The sequence below is a fragment of the Thermobia domestica genome, chromosome 8, assembly GCF_964235325.1.
Source record: "Thermobia domestica chromosome 8, izTheDome1.hap1.1, whole genome shotgun sequence".
NCBI lineage: Eukaryota > Metazoa > Arthropoda > Insecta > Zygentoma > Lepismatidae > Thermobia > Thermobia domestica.
In genome coordinates, this window is record NC_137461.1 from 270696015 (window position 1) to 270718259 (window position 22245).

General features: G+C 35.7%; 1 protein-coding gene across 2 annotated transcripts in view; it reads right to left on the reverse strand.

The window, feature by feature from the left end:
• The window catches only part of Hacd1 (3-hydroxyacyl-CoA dehydratase 1), a 71426-nt gene that overhangs the window by 32964 nt on the left and 16217 nt on the right, over positions 1 to 22245 (reverse strand). For both annotated transcript variants that reach the window (XM_081769782.1, XM_081769781.1), the window contains exons 2-3: positions 11618 to 11753; positions 6023 to 6140 (exon numbers count right to left, since the gene is read on the reverse strand). In XM_081769782.1, coding sequence (XP_081625908.1) covers positions 6023 to 6140; positions 11618 to 11703 — 204 coding nt within the window. In that variant the 5' untranslated portion in view covers positions 11704 to 11753. The remainder of the gene's footprint in view (positions 1 to 6022; positions 6141 to 11617; positions 11754 to 22245) is intronic.

Here is a 22245-nt window from a genome sequence, read left to right on the forward strand (position 1 = left end):
AGAGCAAAAACTCGGTTACTAATTATGTTACATGGGTCAAACTTTTTCTGCGATAAATATATGCATCGTTGTACTGAAGTAATATGTTGAAAGTGGCATGACCATTTATGTTCGGATATATAAACTGTCAAAGTCAGCACTTTTTTACATTACCATTTATAAAGCTCACTTTTTAACATGTCACAGATTTCCTAGATAACACAACAAAAGTCTGTGTTTGTGCGCAGTACCTTACAGGGTAGTGAACTATATGCACCAGTAATGCAGAGCTGTTTACACTTTATTTACAGGATTTATGGGAAGTTAAAGTTGGTATCATTGTAAAAACACGAACTTTTTCCTTATTTTCAGAGCCCTGTTTAACTATTTTGACAGTTGAATATGAGTATGATATTTTGGATGAACATTGCTATTTATGTAACAAATAGCTTGTGTGAATTTCAAAACTCTGATTTATTTCATTCCATTTTAAATGTTCGCCTTTGTCAACAGGTGTCGGTAGTCTTTCAGGTTTAGAACGGATATGGAGAATGGAAGTAAAGAAGTACGCATGCGCCAGGTGAAATCATTTACACTGATTGGGCACTTGAAAACATATATTGTAAGACTATAAGAAAAAACAATCTGCCACATAATGAAATTAATTGTTACAAAATAGTAGAGTTCTGTGGGTCAAAATTACAGTTAAGTATTAGTAATAAGAAATTGAGCGTTCAAATAAATATAAGAACGCACACAAAGTGAAAAGGAACATAATAAACTTGTGGAACAGGTTACGTAAGCAAACGATACGTGCATGTTGTGAAACATAAATGATTTCAAATTGTGGAAACTTATATGAACTAACACTTTGCAAGACAACATACCTTTCTTACTTTCTAAGACATGCTAGTACGTTTTGGTAACTATTATCATCCAGTCTGTATGTTCGTCCACTGCTTCCTTGTAATAAAGGTACTTCCAGGGTACAGATAACATCATGAAATGGTATACAGACTTCATCTTTCCGCAGTGGCCATGACAGCACAGAGGACTCAGTTGGTACCATGAAATTCACACGTACATCTTTATTTTCACTTGACACTTCGTTGACCATACCAACCTACCTCTTACTGTCATACATGCATGCAACGTACACACCACTAAGAAGCTTATACAGGACATTCTTCTCTTGCTTCCACCAGACACTGTGATAAACCAAACTCGTCTGCAGAAATTATCTTCATAAGGACTGTGTTTGCCTCAGTTGGTATAAATGCATTGTGAGAGCTAGTTCCAGGAAGGTCTTTAATTTTGTGTATTGCTCTTCTATGCATTCACTTTCCCTCGAGATATCTTCAGCAAACACATAAAAATAGTGTATTGCTGTCAGCCCATTCGTACATCTCCTGTGCACTAACAATTGGTCTGGTAGGTGATTGAAGAGTGGCTCTGGCTGTCAATGTTTTTGTAGTTGCTCCTATACTATCACATGGGCTTTTGCCGTGGGATGTTGAAAAATAGTGCCATTCTGCTTTTGATTCCGAAGACAATTTCATGTTGACGTAGATTGCAAATCTTCTAATTTTTATATTGTGATCCAGCACCATCACTAGAGTAAATTATCTTATTTATCTGCCTATCTTGAAGGATTTGTCAGGTGTATCATGAAGTGCCTTAGGAATATAGTCAGAAGTAGCATTATGCTGTAAACTGTCTGATATGCAGCAGAAAGTGATACATTGCAGGGTTCCATTATTATTATAGTACACCACGAAAGGATGTACAGTTGCCTGACATTTCTCCCAATGGTACCCGTGAACCTCGTCCTGTATAACGAACGTGTAATTTTCGGCAAAATCCAGTAAAACAATTAGCTCTGCTTTCTGAAGTGAAGTTTTTATATTACTCAGCTATGCAGCTTGAGCCTTGGCTATGTAATGGTGCTGTCTAAGACTATCGATTCCCTGAGTCAATGTGTCACAAAACTCATTCACAGAGAGCTGTAGGATTTGTAATGTCAACCGGTCTGTGTGAACCCAGTTTTTAAATTTAACACAGTCATCACCTTCAAGTAACTGATCACCAAAACGTTTTAGTAGATAATCTTGTACAGCCTTCTTCCTTCCACAGTTGCCACAGTAATGTAACATACGCTGTCTGTTCGTTGCATCACACACTGCAATGTTCAGCAGTGTCTTGTAGTTGTGTCCTGATCCAGGAAGGTCATCGACCATCAGTTTCATGTTCTGGTGATATTGACACACACACACACACACACACACACACACACACACACAGACACACACACACACACACACACTAGAGACCTGCACGGGCCGGGCTTGGGCGGGCCAACTCTGCTATTTCTTTGGGCCGGGCCGGGCTTGGGCGGGCCGACACTGTTATTTCTTTGGGCCGGGCCGGGCTTGGGCTGGGCGACACTGATTTCTCTTCAGGTCGGACCTGGCTGGGGCCGATGAATTGTAATTCTTTAATAATTATTGACTTTCGTTAAACGATAATTGGAATAAAGCCAAACGTTGAAGAAGTGTGTCCGTGAAAAAAATGTTACAAAGGATGCAATAGCTATTTACAGTTTGTGTTGCTTAGCGGCTCCACTTTCACTATAGAGCATTGCAGGCATTATGCGGTAAATTGAGCTCTGACCTTGACCGTCACTGAACTCAAAATATAACAAGAAGGGGGTTTTGGCTGTCGCTAAACAATATTGCCATCTTCACTTTGTGCTAAAAATCAATTAAGTTAGATTTTTGTTACAGGGAATGGAGCTTTTGTTCTCTCGATGGCAGGCAAAGTTCTAGGAGGCAATGGTACCATTCGGGAGGCAAGCGTCAGGTTCTGAACCCAGAGTTTAGAATATGTTTCTGAGCGTTACGTCAAATTTAGTATTAAATTTTAAGAAAGATTGGGACTCGAGCTAATTTTTTAAAAACATTATCGGGCCGGGGTCGGGCCAAAAACTTTTAAAATTTATCGGGCCCGGGCCGGGCTTGGGCCAAGAATTTTAAAAAACTTATCGGACCGGGCCGGGCCGAAAACCTGAAAAAACTTTTCGGGCCCGGGCTGGGCCGGGCCTAGATACGTTCGGGCCGGATTGGGCTCGGGCCGAAAAATTCGGCCCGTGCAGGTCTCTAACACACTCACACTCTCTCTCTCTCTCTCTCTCTCTCTCTCTCTCTCTCTTCTCTCTCTCTCTCTCTCTCTCTCTCTCTCTCTCTCTCTCTCTCTCTCTCTCTCTCTCTCTCTCTCTCTCTCTCTCTCTCTCTCTCTCTCTCTCCCTCTCTCTCTCTCTCTCTCTCTCTCTCTCTCTCTCTCTCTCTCTCTCTCTCTCTCTCTGAATAAGTGCCTTTTGCCTTAACCGTATTGCACCACTTCGGCCTTAAGGCACAAAATTTCGCAAACCCAATTTTAAACTGTGGTTTCTGTTAGCAGAATTCATCATATGTTTCATGTATATTCATTAGTAGTAGCCTTTTTTGAACTTGAACTTTACCTTCTTCTGTATGCACATACATACATTCTTTCATTCAGGACAGATTCTGAAACACCCGTCGCTTTAATAAATGAAACTACTTCATTCACTGTTACCTGAGGAATTATTTTCCGAGGCTCCTTTTCTTGAAATGATAGGATTCCTTTCTTTCTTGAAATGATAGGATTCCTTTAAGTTCTTTGCTTTTCGCACTAAATAATCTGAGGCCCTAAAACTCTGTGCAGTTTTTCTGATACTCCAAGCTGCAGGAGCAAGTGCTAAGATTTGGACTTTCTGTTTATAGGAAATGTTTTGTGATACTTTTCTACAAGCTGCTGTATAAGCATAGAGAAATCAGCACACCTGTCACATGTCTTTTCAGCACAGAAACGTAGTGTTCGGTATTCCAAGAACATTTACTATTTCCACCTGTACGACATTTGTTATCTCCTTCACTTTTCTCTTGCTGTATCCTTCTCTCTCTCTCATATTCTTCAGTGGTGAGAAGCCTACAGATTTGAGAGATACGTTTAGTTGCTCCTGGTGAACAGTGTGTGGTGTGTAGCTAGGATTATACTTATTATCATCATCACTGCTGTTTCTGGCACTGGCACATCTAACACATGTTCAGAACAACTTCGGTCCTGGCACGAGGTTAACACGAAGCTCATTGATTTTGTCCTCATCTAGAGTGGAGAGGGACTCTGAAAATAAAATTACTTTCATTCTCCATATCCGTTTTAAATCTGAAAGACTACCGACACCTGTTAACAAAGGCGAAGATTTAAATGGAAGAAACTGCATCAGGGTTTTGAAATTCACACAAGCTATTTGTTACATAAATAGCAATGTTCATCCAAAATATCATACTCATATTCAACTGTCAACATAGTTAAACAGGGCTTTGAAAATAAGCAAAAAGTTTGTGTTTTTACAATGATACCATCTTTAACTTCCCATAAATCCTGTAAATAAAGTGTGAACAGCTCTGCATTACTGGTGCATATAGTTCACTACCCTGTAAGGTACTGCGCACAAACACAGACTTTTGTTGGTTACTAGGAAATCTGTGACATGTTAAAAAATGAGCTTTATAAATGGTAATGTAAAAAGTGCTGACTTTGACAGTTTATATATCCGAACATAAAATGGTCATGCCACTTTCAACATATTACTTCATTACAATGACGCATATATTTATTGTAGAAAAAGTTTGACCCATGTAACATAATTAAGAACCGAGTTCTTGCTCATTAAAAACTTAAACGATCAGCGTGTTCGGCAAATCATGATGCGGACTGCCTCGCTTCTAAGTTAATTTCTCAGGAACTGGTATAGACAGGAGAATAAAAATTACAGGCTTTCTTACGAGGGATGTGAGTACTTGTGTGTCAAATTTCATCAAAATCCCTGATGGTCGACTGGGGATTTTTTTGTAATATCGGTGATTATATATGGACTGACCCATTCAAGTAATACTAGATATCCTATTTTAAAAATACACCAATCACATTTATTTTCTGTAAGTTGGCCATTTTTCAATTTAACCGATGGTGGCCAATATAAACAGGTTTCACTGTATTTCTTTCACTCTTTGCGAACTGAAATTCTTCCAGTAGAAAGCCTGAAATCATCAATGGTGATGATGCAACCCATGTTTTGTGATTTTTTTATTTACTCTCTTGGAGAAAGAGAAAATACCGTTGGTTATTTTAAATTATCATTCTTACAATTTTTTATTTATTTATTTATTTTTCTGTCAGTCTGCTGCGAAATGAGGGTAGCAACACTGCTACAATTCTGCCTGTCGTTGCGTACATAAATGATAATTCAAAACAGCACAACTTTTCACATGCAATACAACTTTAAAAAAAAAAACGTGTGTATAAAAGGGCAGTAAGAGCGCAGCAGCAGTATTATTGACACCTATTCAGTTTCAGATTTTTAAAAACATGGGATTTAGAAGTAACTGTTAAAAAGCACTTCAAACTTAAGATGTACATTACATATGAAACACAAAGTTAAATAAGCACCGGTACGTAAAAATAAGGATGTACAGTTTGTCCAAATTTCAATACTGCACACGTAACTTTTTTTTTTTTTTTTCTAGTACATAGACTGCTGTAAACTATTTGTGCATGTGTGCATACTTACCTCCGTATAACTTTTGATACCGTATTCACAAACTTGGAAACATCAAGAAAATGAGACCGAAGTAATAACAATGTGTTTTATATCATAGAGATGTCAAAAGGATAGTTTTAGTTGTTTTTATAAGCCATCTTGTGTACACTAAAACATTAGTAACGCTTAAACTTTTATCCCTCCCATTTATACCCAAAAAAATCGTGTAGAGATAGTGTTGTAAAAATGTCTTTGGACATTGTGTGTCCCTGAAGAAGAGTGACTGAAGGTTTCATTCGAAATATCGGAGGTAGATTGATGAGAAACATTACAGGGAGTAATTTGAGTTGTTATACCTCCTACCTATGTATGGCCCTTTCCTCTTATAAATATCTTGAACATATTTGCAAGAGATAAACTTACCTCAAGAATGGCAGCATTTTGGAAAATCATAAGAGATAATCTTACTTCTTCCCATAGTGTTACGTTTGGCTTAGGTTCCAACATGTACTTCACAAAGAGGATTAACACGTTTAGCCACCTACAACGAAATAGAAACAGTTTTTTTTATTATTAAGATATAAACTTGTCAGTATTCATTTATTTTCCTTTGTAATTTTTTTTATTGCAACAACTGTAATTACAACAATCTTTCTAATTATTTATTGAATTTAATAATTGAAGAAATAGCTAACGCTTCGTTATTCCGTTGAAACTAGCTCGTTAACACGAATATTCATTAGTACACAGGTATCATTAGTAAGATAGTTCAGTGGTCAGCTCAATTTTAATTTTGATCGCTGCAGAATCCTTGCACTTCCTTGCACTCTTGGTCACGGTGATAAAAAAAAAATGTGGGAAAACAATTCCAAGTGAGGTGACCTCCAAACAATGCGAAATCAATATTTAAGCATGATTATAACTTCTACCTGTAATGCAGAGAGTGAGAGATGACATCCGTTACATAGTAAATTTCTACCATTTGTAGTCTTAGTACAGAAACACAGGAGAAGAGGGAATCTTTTCTGAAGACGATGAATCGACTGCAAAGCTTGAAACCGGAAATCGATAATTTCTATCACTTTCACTTTGAATAGAGGGATTAACGGAGGAGATGGAATCTATTCGTTACATGCTGATCTTACTCCAAAAATAAATAAATAAATAAATGAAATAAAATAAAATAAATCTCTTCTCGATATCTATCACCGTTCTTGCTCATTGAAGTTCAATATTGATACTGAAAGAAGCAGAAAATATTTACCATTCTCGATTTAGCGGAGTAATATGGGTAGAGATGATAACCTTTCTTGTGACGCTAAATCGTTTCCAAATATCCGCTTTACGCTATGCATTATAGTTTTTTTTTGATTTACGGGAATCAACGTTGAAACCAATAATGGTTATTTCTACGACTTTCGGTTTGATTAGGATTAGGAATTAGATTTCTGGGCTTTCGGTATCTATGGCCATGTTAGCCCGTAAGGTATGAGAGATGACGTCCCTCGGTGAGCACACTATCCAAGGAAAGGGAAGGAAGGAAGCGGCCTGGAACCTGTATATTAGGTACCCTCCCGGCATTTGCCTGATGTCAAGAGGAAAAGCCAGGAAAACCTCATTCAAGATGGCAGGCCTGAAAAAGCTTTTACAATTTTTCGATCGAGTGTCCCCACCGGGGTTCGAACACTTTGGGTTTGAGTAATGGGTTAATAGAAAAGACGAAACCTATTCCTGGGATGCTGAATCATTCCAAAATATCATTTCTTCAAATTATTTTGTTCTGTGAAGATGAATAGGCTGACTCAGTGATATAGTGCCTACCTCTGGTATGTGAGGTCCCTGGCTTGATTCCCGGCCTGGACAACATCGTGTCTGGGTTTTCATGTTTCCTCTTGCATTTTCATTCCACCGATTCTTGTATCATCATTCACTTGCCTTAATCATTCGTTTCCCTGAGCTTGAAGGGCATAATCGTGGGACGTTAAACTGAAATATTTCATTTCATTTTTATGAAGATCAATATAGGAAGTGAAAGTTCTAGTTTTAGTAGGGGAGGGCGTTGTACCTGTGAACACTTTTAGAGTCTTCGAAATTTTGGTGCTAATATTCAGCACTTTTTCCCCAATTTTTGTCGTATATTTGAAGTGACATCTCTTTGCTATCAGATAGGATGATTTTTAAACGTGTTACATAATTACAGTAGCTTTCATAGAATATAATAAGAATACATCCGTTTTGTTCACAGGTACATTATGGTAATGTACCATTGAACAGACCCTCTTGTATCTTTGAACAAAGTGATAATTACAACGTTTCTGCGGCAATAACATAAAAACAAGCCACAAATATTAAAGTTATAAATTGCAATAAAAGGTTTAGCTATAGAAAGTTCCCCAGAATTGACATTTTATTAATTAAATTAAAAATTGAAGAGAAGTTCTAACAAAAACTTGTGAACAATAAAGTTGAGCATATACAAATCTTAACATAAATTTATATGTTATACAATAAGCGAATATTTAGAAACTACTTAAAATTATAATTAATAACTTTATATTCTAACCTAACCTATATAAAATATATCAATTGTTTTAACTACTTACATTGTGTAGCTTTAAACAGTATTATTTATCGTTCAAAGGTACACGATGCATTAATGTTCATTGGTACAAGAGCGTCACCATTACGAAAATAAAGTTCTCTACTAGCTTAAATATTGAACAGAAGTTAAAACTAAAAATATTACTGTATTCACCAATGATTCTACCCCAAGTTTGGACAAATAAATATCACAAAACTCAAAAGGTAACTACAAAAAATCGTCGTTTTGGGGGGTGAAAAAATTAAAAGGAACATTATTCGGCACAACACTTAGTAAACAACAGCCAAACGCGTTTGTAGTACTTTCTTTCATTTACTCTTTCAGACGAATTTTAATCACTGCACCTAGATAACTCTGAATTCGAGAAAAGCACAGGTGTTCAAAGGTACAACGCCTTCCCCTAGTGCTATGGATGAAGACGTACTTTTTCTTTAAACGCTAAATTCAAACCGAAAAACTGCTTGTCAACACCTATTACCGCTTATCGTTTATTGCATCAACGGTGAAACCGGAAGTACTAGTAAATTATTCATTGTAGCTTTGGAAAATGCAAGATTACTAATACAACTCCAACTGACCAAAACAGTATATTTTAAGATTATATATAATGCTTCGGAAGTACTAGTAAATTTCTACCACTAGTCAAGAAATATTATGTCACATTGTGAAACATAATGGATTTCTTTGTTTGGCTAATAATGGCGTTAGCAAATAATGGTTTTCTTTGGCTAATGGAGGCTGCCAATTACTCTTAGTGTTCTAAATAAGCCATTATTCAAACTATTTTTTAATCATGGTCTCTCATTTATTTATACACTAACAATTCTCCATGTTGAGTCTTGGCTGTTTTAAGAATATTAACACTTTCTTTAATAAGCAGTTTTTGGGCTACACCTATGGGACTCAAATATAATACCTGAACCTGTGATAATGTCATGTAATTCCTTTAAATGTTTCGATAGATGTGAAATTGGGTATCCATCTTTTGGATCTATCAGATGTTCTTTCGATATTTCCTTCCAAAAAACTTATTTGATCATGCACGAGTACCAAATAATCACAATTCCATTGTGTATAGCTCCCAAATTTTGATATTATGAAATATCAAGGATGTTCCTTTGATATTATGCACAAGAATATGTTATAATAAATTACTTTCAACATGTATTAACGAAAAGAGGAAACAACCAATTTAAACTTATTTTACACACCAAGTCCTCTGTAGATGCGAATTCAATAACATACAAAGAGTAAAAAAGTGATTGACAGGACCGGAATCTCCGGTATACCGCGCCGATGCGTTAACCACCACGCCACCCAATCCGCATCCCAGAACAGCCAAACACTCTGTGACCCTTGTAGTCCTTACTCTCCACTCAAACAACATGGATTGTACTACAGCCTAACTGATGTACTTTGACAATCCAATGTTTATATCTTGAGAACACCTTTTGACGGTTGTGATATGTGGTCTGAGTTGAAAGCATTGACTACAGGAATGAGAAAGTATTTGGCTGGATGGCGTGATGGTTAACGCATCAGCGCGGTATACTGGAGATCCCGGGTTCGAGTCCCGCTCCTGTCAATCACTTCTTTACTCTCTTTATGTTATTCCATTCAACATGCTTGTGCACAATCGAGTGTTCTCGTTGACCAAATTACAGTTCATGTTAAAGAATAGAACAAATGAAGCTTGGTCTTAATAAAATTGGAATGATTTTTTCTGGAACCTCCTGGAAAAACTTACGTAAAATAAAATTGTAGATACGGGGAAATGTAAAGTCGACAGAAAAATTATGCCTTGTTCTTACGTTAAAGAATCACAATAAAAAGTACTTAACATATTACATATTAAGTATTTAACATATTACATATTTAACGAATTTAACAACTTAACATTCTTCAGAATTCTCTCTGATTTATATAGTAAAGCTTTGCAACACTGAACATTCTTGAGATGCGAAAAGAAGGAAACAACAAAACTATACATATTAATATAGATATTACAAGAAGGTGTACTTTTGACATAAAATTATATAGTTTTTAAAGGTTGTTCATTGCATAATGGCCTATCAAAATGTTGGAATCACAATGGCAATTGTTGCATGCTTCTACTGTAAATACATTCATCCTTCGATTTTATGGAGTTTGAGGGGACGAAAAAAAATTTTGGAGCAGTGGATTCATTCTGAAATTCCTGATTTCAAACTAAAGACGATATATTTACAGTGTAACCGGCATTCTACATTGATAGATTGGACAGTGTTCTTGATTAAAATCACAGTACTTTATTATTTCTCTTTTATAATGTAATTATGGATATTAATCACTGAAGACACAGTGTCACAAATTAAGGACAATCGACAACATCGGACAGCTATTGCTTTCTTTTACTCCATTAAAACGAGGAATGACTATGCGTTACTTTATTTTATTGTTTATTTTCAGCTGTTCCTAGTCAAGCACACTCCGCAACATGCTTACACTAGTTGCCTTCTTAGTTGACATTAGTTCACTGTCTCAACCTACAAAAACCACGAAAGGTACTGCGTATTTTCCACATTTATGACACACTGACACCTTTCTTATCGACCTTTTCCACATTTGTAAACCACCTTCTCTAATACTTGCCAATGCACGATATAGACCATTTTTAGCTTAATAAAGTGTTTCAAGACTTCTCATTTCTTCTTCAGGTCCAGTGGAATAATACATATCGAAGAAGGGGCAAGAAAAGCCTTGAAACGTTTCGGTTAAATAATAATCAACATCATCATATAGGGCTGTTAAGGTAAGATGTCTTTGTCTTGCTAAGTATCTTCGCTTCAGAATTTATTACTACAGATGGGAAGAAACGACAGGTAAAAATAACAACTCTTCTGAAACTATACAAAGAATGAAAATAAGACTGGACCGAGATTCAAATCCCGGTTTTTACCTTATTGTCCCAAAACGTTAGCTACTACTCAACCTAGTCCACTCCCTGCGCAGCATACACTCTATTACCCTTGGGCCGCGGTGGCTCAGTGGTAAAGTGTTCACCTCTCGTGTGTGAGGTTCCTCGTTCGATCCCAGCTCGCGCCAAATGAGCTTTGTGGTGGTCAAACACCGTGTGGGGGGTTTTCTCGGGTTCTCCTATTTCCTCCCACTTTATTCATTCTACCATTGCATTCATTTCTCATCATCACCGTCTCCTTTAGCCTAGCTGGCACAAACGTGGTACGTAAAACTTAAAGATTTCATTTCATTTTTTTTAGTCTATTACTCTTCAAGTTAAGCTCAGCCACTCAATTCTTTGATACTAGTTTAAGCATGGCAATCATATTTTCGTATGTAGATCATACTGTATTAAAAGAAATATATTATATAATAATTATAAATAAAAAATTGAACGGTCGGTAGTTAATAATACTCACCCAAAAACCAAGAGAAAATTATAGATAAGCAAATAACCACGGGCAAAGTTTCCTAATTGGTGTGACTTAGCTGCTTGTGGTGCCATATTGGAGTTTTGTACGATATCACAACACTTGGTCACAACACGATTATGTCCTGAAAAGAAAAGAAAAAAAATTATATATACAGTTAACACGATTATGTCCTGAAAAGAAAAGAAAAAAAAAATAATATATACCGTTTCATCAAGAGCAATTCTTGAACGTTTGGCTGTAAATTTTATCTTGAAAATGGTCTGGTAATTTTCATAAAATGAAATGAACATATCCTTTTGGTGCGAGGGAGCAATTTAACTTCCACTGAAATGGATCTGACATGGTTCATTATCTTCAAGTTTTATTGCATAGTTCACCACCTTTTCTCGCAGAAAGCATGGTCTTACACAGTGGCGGCGTTTGGACGTTAAAAGTCGGGGGAGGGGGGCAAGACATGATTTGAATATTTGTATATCAATGTTACTTTTCCTGGTTGTTTCTAACACTTCGTTTGACGAAAGGTTGTATAACTAATAGGATACTATCTTTTTCAGTTAAAATATCGTATATCGTATTTCATATTTTATTAAGTAAATTGACAAGAACAACGCAAGTAGGTACTAGCTCTTTGTACTCTTAAACAACGAAAGTGTAAAAAGAGATTTGATTCCTTGCTCATGAACATCTTATCTTAAAATTCTGTCTGGAAAATTGTGTGATCAGATTAATTAATAACAAAATTGCAAAACAAATAAATAGAAACGATAATAATAATCATACTAATGCATAATGAGGTTTGTTTTGTAGACATTATGTTGAAACAGGGGATTAATAAACAACTTATACTTTTAATTTCACACATACTACTAAATGTATGTTATTACTCTTAGAAAATGAAAGACAGTAAATACTATAAGTATATGCTACGACGTGTCAAGAAATACGCAATTGCAATATTTATTGGTTTGAATTGCAACTAAAACGCAATTCCTGTAGCTTTCTTAACTTTACTGGAAGACAAATAACCAATATGTACTCACGCAACGGCAACTATTATATTGCACTATTTTTTTTTCTCTGAACCAGTAATACATACAAAAACTTTACATTTCCAAATTAAACTATATACATTAAGGAGTCACTTCAAAAAATAAAAGTGCAACTGACCCCATTATCGCCGCACTGCCTGGTCGTAACTTACTTTTACTTACAAATATCCTCATTCATCGCTACTGAATCATGTAAAGTCTTAAGCCTTACAGCAACAGAAAAGTAAAATCGTACAATTTTTAGCAGCCCAAAAATACTACAGTGAAGAATAATTTCATAAATTATCCCTAAATTTTTTAGTATTTCCTTGCTAGTGAGATCCTTATTTTGATTCCTGCTGCACCATATGGGCATTTTGGTGGACAAACACCGTGTGCGTGGGTTTTCCCGCTTCTTCGTGCCACCATTTCGTTCATTATCATCATTATCGTCGTCGTCTCCCTTAGCCTTGGAGCATAATCATGAGGCGTTAAAATCTTGTTGCTAGCTTCTGAATGGACGTGTCAGTGAATTGACTTGAAATCCCGTGTCACAATGATCAGATATTTACATTCAACTGTACAGTTATCCTACAGATAGTTACAGCCCATAATGATAATTTCAAGATCTCTGATCATATACACTCCTAGACAATTAAAGAACTAAAATAAGTGACTTCTCTTATTTCCCAAATAGCTATTATATATAAACATTATTCTACCTACAATTTCAGATATTTAGAAGATAAGCAAGGACAGTACCTGCACAGCTACTGTAAATATATATATATATATATATATATATATACGAATTTGGCGCTTAGATACGAGGGTCATTGCAAAAGTTAAGGCGCCTTTTTTTTTCGAAAAAGATAATGAATAAAAATATTTCATATGTAAACATTACATGTAGGGAGATGGATAAACGCACACACCAGCATAAAGATACAGCACGAGAAAAAAGACGAAAAGAAATTTTGTCGTTGCAAACGTGTTTTACTGTCAATTGCAACAGCACACAATAGTACGGGGCAGAAACACGTACCTGTGATATCTTAGAGCTGAAAGCGCCATTTGCCAGACTTATCACCTTGAGATTATGACCTTATATCAAAGCTAAAAGAGCAATTGCGTGGAACGCGCTTTTGAACACGTGAAGACTGCCACAGCAGTCACGTGTGAGATTCGAAGATTCGCTCAAGGTGAGGCCATGAGTAGACCTATTCGGCGTTTTCCACAGAGTTGGCAGTATGTGATGGATTCTTTGGAAGACTACTTCGAGGGACTAAAATGTCACAGGTACGTGTTTCTGCCCTGTACTATTGTGTACTGTTGCAACTGACAATAAAACACGTTTGAAACAACAAAATTTTGTTCGTCTTTTTTCTCGTGCTACATCTTTATGGTTGTCTGAGTGTTCATCCATCTCCCTCTATGTAATGTTTACATATGAACTAACCTTCCATTTGCATATTTCAGATTTTTTTTATTCGTTACCATTTTCCAAAAAAAAAAAAAAAAAAAATAGTTGCCATGACCCTCGTAGTTAAACGACAAAATATAAAACCCTATGTACCAAATCAGATTTGTATTATTATTGCGTCTAGGTCAGAACATTTTTTTGAGTACTACGCATATATACTTATATAACTCAACTTTTGTCTGTGACTTATGAATATTACGCAAAGGACAAATACGCATCAGTAAAATATATTGTTCTCAATTTCAAAGTGCTGCAAACAGCATTATGATCTTTAACGTGTATTAAAGATCACATGATTAGATGTAAAGCTTGTCTAATCAGTTTTTCGAAACAAAACCTTTTGAAGAAATTCAAATTTTCAATTCCTTGTTACTTTTTTTTTTTATTTGTGCGAAATACGTCATATATCATGATCATAAATGCTACGTAATAACATAACGCAGTACCATTTAAAAAGATAACTTTTTCACAAAATTTTTCAAGAAAAAAAAAAAGAAATCCTTTTTTTTTTTAATTTTTGAAATTCTGAAATAGCTATGTTATCAAAAAAAAATGTTAAAACAAAACTTTTCTGGGTTGACAGTATTGTTAATCTGATGGTATTACAGAGTAGGTCAAACAATTTTCCCCTATTGAGGCCGCGGAGGCTTAGTGACAATGGAACCGAAAATGTGAATCCTTGCACTTAGGTTGAGAGTAGAAGTGATGAAATCACTTGATTCATCTGTTGGAAGCAACTGGATATTTACTAATGAAATATCCCGTCAGGAAAACTAACGTGATACTGGAAATCGTCACTCCCTTTATTTTCAAGCACATCTATGGGAAAGTCGAATCTATCTAGAAAATGAGCACAATGAGTACACAAAATGATTTATATAATATTGCCGTCATTGCATACATGTATATACGCATCTGCGCTGGCTACAGGTTGGTATATATACAAGGATGAAAAAACGAAGTAACTGAACATTGCATGTGTACTCCATATTCCTTATATTGTCTATACTTGTGGTTTTCAAAGAAGGTAAAATAAAGCAACTACGATATCTTATTTTGGTTTCACAAGAGAGGCGAGTAACAGCAGGTATGATACAGTACGTCACCTTGGAACGAGCATAGTGCGTGGAACATTATTTTCTAATACTTGTACTCTACGTTCTAGGACAGACCTTATATGGATCTTTATTTCACAAATATTTCACAATATTCCAAAATTTATACTGTAAAATAAGTAATAACACACATTCTGCCTTGAAAGAAAACACTCAAGCAAACAACATAACGAACGTCCCGGAAGTCACTACAGACCTAGGAAATGTAGTAATTTCAAGCGTATGATGGACAAGGTGCCATGATCAAGACATCACAGTCAAAGATGTGTACTGGTAGCAGGACTTTACCTGCTTCCACACCCACAGATCTTTTGAGAGATCAATGGTTTGGATATCAAGAATCAAATCTTCCGCACATAGACAAAGATGATCAAAAGTTTTGAGGGATTTTCATTGGAATCGATTCATGAGAAATTTCGTTTTTGAGCTCCTTTGTGGCTATGTGGTTAGCGTACAGTGTTTGGCGTGGAAGACCCAGATTCGATTCCCGGCAGGAGCTCATGTAGTTTCGATCCCACGTTAAGTTGTAGGTCCAAGACTTATATAGCCTCGGTGCAAGGACGTTACACAGTACACAGCGACAACTTTCTTTTATATGATATGAAGATGAATTTTCAGTCTCGGTGATGAAATGGAGTAAGTAATTTGTAATTGAGCGTATGGAACACATTATAGTATGTATCAAAAACTACCCTGGATAATGTACATTTTGACAAAAAAAATTGTCGATATTTCCAGTGCGTCCCACGGGTACTATTCTTCAGAGCTAAGGCCTACGACTATGCTGTTATTCACATGTTAATATTTTAACGAACAATGGTGTGAAAACATATACAAATTCTTAATGTCAGAGTAGTTAGTGCACTAACCCTAAAAGCCGTCTGCTCTGTATTCTTTTCATAATATTTAGTCCTGTATTCTTCTACTTTTCATATGTCTTACAGTGTCTGTAAGTTTAAAACTTATATGAGCAATGTTGCCATACTTAACACTGTTGCCAACACATACAAATTTACCTTCCAATTTTATTATTAAAGTATTAATAAAGTATTTATAGCCTTAATTTTTGTTTTATTAGAGACTTGGGCATTACGGAAATTAGAGAAGAAATATTTAGCGAGTTTCGAAATGTAATGTTGGAGGAAGACGGAGAAGATACAATGGACAAAAAGAGTAACAAACGAAGATGTTTTAAAACGCATAGGGGAGAAGAGGACGCGTCAAGCCACTACCCTTCGTAGAAAGGCCAACTGAACTGAACACATCTTGCGAAGAAATTGTCTTCTTCATACCGCCATAGAAGGAAAGATGGAAGGAAAGTAAGGAATAGGAAGAAGAAGAACACAAGTGATCGGCGATTTGAAAACAGAAGAAAATAATGAGAGTTAAAAAAGGAAGATGAAAATTGAGAAACATTTCCAGGCCCAAACTGAAAATTAACAAGTAAAAAAAAACTCATTAGGTCCAGGACCTGCTAAAAGGCAAAATTATTAATAATAATAATAATGATAATAATAATGATAATAATAATAATAATAATAATAATAATAATAATAATAATAATAATAATAATAATAATAATAATAATAATAATGATAATGATGATGATAATGATAATAATAATAATAATAATAATAATAATAATAATAATAATGATAATAATAATAATAATAATAATAATAATAATAATAATAATAATAATAATAATAATGGTAATAATAATAATAATAATAATAATAATAATAATAATAATAATAATAATAATAATAATAATAATAATAATAATAATAATAATAATAATAATAGTGTACTTCGTAATAATCGTATTCTAGTCATCTTTTTCCGGTGATCAAAAGTGAATTTTTAGTCCTAATACAATAATCTTCAAATATATTCCTTTCCATGTTATTGGTGGCCCGATGTTAACATCTTTTGTACAGAATGTTTAAGTAGGCCCGAAACGACTTCTTTATTTTGTTGAGACTCTCTGATGTGCTCCTTTATTCTAATGCTAGTATTTCTATTCATCATACCAATATAAGAGGCACCACAAGCGAAATAAGCTCGATATATATCACTTATGCTAAGCTTTAACCACAAAATAAAGTGCTTTATTTTTGCACTGACTTTGCACTGAAGATTTTTTCTAAGATTTTGCAGGCTTAAAACTAATTTTTAAAATTGCGTCTTTTAGCTACTTTCTTCAGTTTGTGCGATATCCTCGAATACAAAGGAAATGAGACCCACAGGTTAGGGCGAGACTCGTTTACAAATTTCTCGTGCTCCATTTTCCCTCATCCTAAAAATATATTGATCTTTTTGTTCCATTGTAACAGAACTGTACCCATTAATAGATTCTAGATTTATTATTATATTCAGTTCTTCTTCTAAATCTTCCTGAAGTGTTACCAATCTAAAGGTCCTGATCAACATGTTTATGCATATGTCTTTTGTCTGCCACGAGTGCCCTGAATTCAGTTTTATGAAAACATTACTTGCTAAAGGTTTTTTGCATACCTTAGATTGGAATTTATTGAATTTTCTGGAATAAATAGTAGTACCCAAAAATTTTATGGAATGTTATTTTCCTTTTCAACCGTAAATTTTATTCTAGTGTCAACACACACTAATTTGCCTAGACGATGATTGAGCAGATCTTCAGTTTTTTACACCATTGTGTCAGGTCCGGAACAAAGATTCTTAAATGTATTATAGTTCAGGAGTTTCTAAAATGTTAGTTTCAAGACGGTTTAATATTATATTAGCGAGTATCGGGAATAAGTGGTTTTCCATGGCTAATCTATCTTTTATTCTTTAAGCCTTAGCCCCAAAGAAGAGTACCTGTGAGATGTACTGTAAATACCGGCAAAAATTCTTTTTAAAAGGAACATTAGACCTACCCAGGTTAGTTTTTGATATAGAGTGAGGTACCATATTTTTTCCCAGAAACTTCTCAAAAATATCTTAGATTTTTTTTCTCTAGTCATCAACGAGAAGAGGAACTTTAAAAGAGCAGTTAAGAAAAACTATAATTGGGGAGCAAGAGTCAAAACTTTCAAGTATAGTACAGGAATATGAAAAAATAAATACAAAAATAGAATAAACTAATAAATAAATAAATAAATAAATAAAATACCAGTCCTAGTGGATGCCATACAGCTCTAAGCCCTGGTTGCTATTTTTGATTTTCCTTATAGCTTACTCCAGAACAAAGTTGAATAACAATGCCGGCAACGCATTTCCTTGTTTCAGCCATTCTCGACTTGAAAGCTCGTGGACAAGAATTTTCCTATTCGGACTTCACTTTGCAATGAGTCGGACTTCACTTCAGTGACTTTGATTATTAATTATAAAGCTAAGAACTCATTACAGTGTATCAATTACCGTGCAGTTTAAGATTCAGTGAGCGAGAAATATTTAACAAGAACTGAAATGAAACCTTTAGTTTCACGTCCCACGTTTTTGCTCTTTAGCTAAAGGAGACGGAGAATTAATGAAAGAATTAGTGTCGTCCTTCACAAGTTTGTGTGGCCGGGCATCGAATAAGGGATTCCTTGCAACAGAGCTGAGCGCTCTATTACTGACCCTGGGCCCATTTAGTATAGATTGCAGGGTTGCCAAAAACCATGGTTTTTATTGAAAAAACAAAAAAGCCGATTTTTTGTTTTAAACTTTTTTTTTTTTTTTTTTTGTTTAAATAATTTGCTCTATGTATTTATATTACATATGGACAGAAATAAGTTTGTTTCGCCTTGCTGTTATTATGCAACAACACAGTTATGCTGGAAGGGGTCCACACGGCTTCCCGGCTTACATCCGAGAGAAATTGTCCTTTATTTGGACTAGAAACCGGGACTAATTGGCCACAAGTTCAATGAGTCTGCAGACTCACTCACGAACTCCTCATAAAAATACGTTGCACTGATCTTTACATACTTGTTAATATAATTGTCAAGAGTCATTTCAGGACAAAAAGATAAATAATTGCACCAGTGAAACCAGTACACAGAATTACATATAAATCGGGAAACTCCCGCGTTAGCCATTGGGAAAATCCTGTTATTACTTGAAATGCAAAGCAAATCCCGTTATTGCTTTGCATGTAAAAATTTAAGGTCAACGTATCATAATCAGTACGCTAAAACTGAGATATTAAATTCCAAATTTAGTATGTAGATATTATTCAATAAAATTAAAACGAAGTCCAATTTAAGCTAATGTTGGAAGCTACGTAGGCAGTCGACAAATTTTGATAAATGCCTATCAATATATTTAAGCAACCTTTGCTTCTTTATAAAACAACAAGCATTCAGGCAAGTAAAAATATACAATTTGGCTTCGTTTCGCATGTTTAGGCTTAACACCTTTATGTAATACTGAGGTTATCAAGAAGACTTTCGCTTTAAAGTGACATCCAAACCGCTACTTGATTTACACATGAAAAAAGGGTTGTGGTTTGACCGAGAATTGAACGTAGGGCACCTTGATTAAAAGGTGAAAAGGATATAAAACTAATGCAGATGGTTTGATATGTGGAAAAGTCACCATGAAGTTCACACGATTTAAAGCATTTTTCGTTCTTTTTTCTTTTTGGTTTAAACTAGTTTTTTTTTCTTTCTTTCTTTTAACAGCTGGTTTAAACAAAGGTTTAAACCAGCCAACCCTGATAGACAGCATTTAAAATTCGTAAAAATTATATTTCGTTCAAAAATATTTGACCCTCGTTCCCCTAACCTAGACCCACGTGTTGAACTTATTAACCCGCAGAACCTCATTCACTGCGTCGAACTCACTTGGGACAAGATCTGCTAAATACAGAGATGACAGCACAGCGATCCTAGAGTATCTAGGGTGTCAATGCCCCGCCGACTGCAAATGTGGACGCGCATTGTCGTGTTGGAGAACATCCTATGCCCATTTTTCAAGACAACGTTGTTGAATGAGTCTGCGTAGATACCGCAGTGAATTGCAATACCAATCAGTATCAATGTTCCTGGGCAGCCATGCCAATAGAATTCCCTCTTACTCCAAGAACACAGTTGCCATTTGCTTCCAAATGAAAAGTGGCCGTTCCTTCTTGGGGAAAGGGCCCCTAGCGTATCTTCATTCCATAAAACGACTCGCGAGTCTCTACTAAAACCACAACTCGTCGACGGTGACCATGCGTTCCAAGAATTCAGCAGACCGACACTGTGCCGCTGGAACATTGTTGGTATATCTCTACATGCTTCTGCGCATGGGTGAGACGATGGGGCATCCATTGTGCACAAACTTTTTTCAGCTTCAAGTCGTGATGGATGATAATGTGCAACGTTTCGCGTGTCAAGCCTGTTGCATTTGCGACGTCATCGAACGTTATTTGCCTATTGTTATGCGTCTGGTTGCAGTTCATAGACGCCCATTACTCTTGTCTTTTCCCGCACAATCCTTATCCGTTTTGAACTCAACTATCCAAAGAAAAAAGGTTTTGCAGCTTTGTGCGCATTTCCACATACTGCTCCTTGTATGGATGTGTGACGTAGCCACGCCTTCCTTCCAGAGAAATCATAAAGTTCACCGCTGCCCCTGACTGTCTCTTTCCAAGGTGTTAGCGCAAACTTCACGGTCCACACTCAAGACCGTACATTATCACATTTGAGGCTGCACTATATCTGTGCCCAGTAGCAACGTGATCTGGTGGCTAGAGCAGCACTGTCATATGTCTTCCGCATATATCGTTCACACACTTCCAACGGCTGCAGTCCAAGAGTAATGGGGCGAGTATCAATCATTATTGAACACCCCCAAATAAAGATCGATAAGCAATTAGAATACCCGTCATGTCTCATTTATACCTGGAGTCATCACCGGGAGTTTGGCATTGCATATTTCCCGGTATCGTATAGACTCGCTGCTGAAAAGAGAAGCATAGATTGAGAATATCCAGACAATAAAATGGAAACTTTTCGGGTAAATTGAAACATTTCATAACAACGGTAAGCGGTTAAGATATAATTTTTTACCAGCATCTTACATTAAAATATTCAAAAAAACAACAGATAGAAATATAGATACAAAACAGTGTATAATGTTAGGAGAATATTTACGTAAACCGCCATACCAGAAAAACTGTGCCCTGCAAGAAGTGCCCATCCTAACATGGTCACAATATCCCTTGTGCAAACAGAATTTGAGTTTCTAATGTATTAGAGATTTGTAAACACTGCACTCCAGGCTTGACAAAAATTTTTTTTTAAATCAAAAAACTTTTTTTTTTTTTTGTTTAAATAATTTGCTTCGTGTATTTATATTATATATGGACAGAGATAAGTTTGTTTCGCCTTGGTGTTATTATGCAACGGTGTTATGCTGTAAGGGGTCACATAAGCGGAATCCAAACCGCTTTTCGGCCTACATCCGAGAGAAATGGTTCTTCTTTTAGACTTGGAACACTAGAATGGAAATTCCACCCACTTCACTCCAACACCAATAGTATATTTCCTTATCCGAATATCAGGACTGTCCCGTTTCATTATAAAGTTAGGTGGTCCGCTCAGTAAATTTCTTAAATCGGGAAACTCTCGTCTTAGCCACAGGGAAAATACTGTTTTTATTTTAAATGCAAAGCAGTAACGGGAAAATGCCGTTATTGCTTTGCATGTGAAATTTTACGGTCAACATATCAATTAGTACGCTGAATCTGAGGTATTAAATTACAAATTTACTATGCAGATATCATTCAATAAAATTAAAATGGAAAGTCCAATCCAAGCTAATGTTAGAAGCTACGAAGGCAGCCAATAAATGTTGCCAATTTCTATCAATATATTTAAGCAACCTTGGCTTCTTCATAAAACAACAAGCATTCAGGCAAGTAGAAATGTAAAATTTGGTCTCGTTTCGTATGTTTAGGCTTAACATCCTTATGTAATACCGAGGTTATAAAGAAGACTTCTTTAGAGAGACATTCGAACCGCTTCTTGGTCAATATTTGAAAGAAGGGTTGTG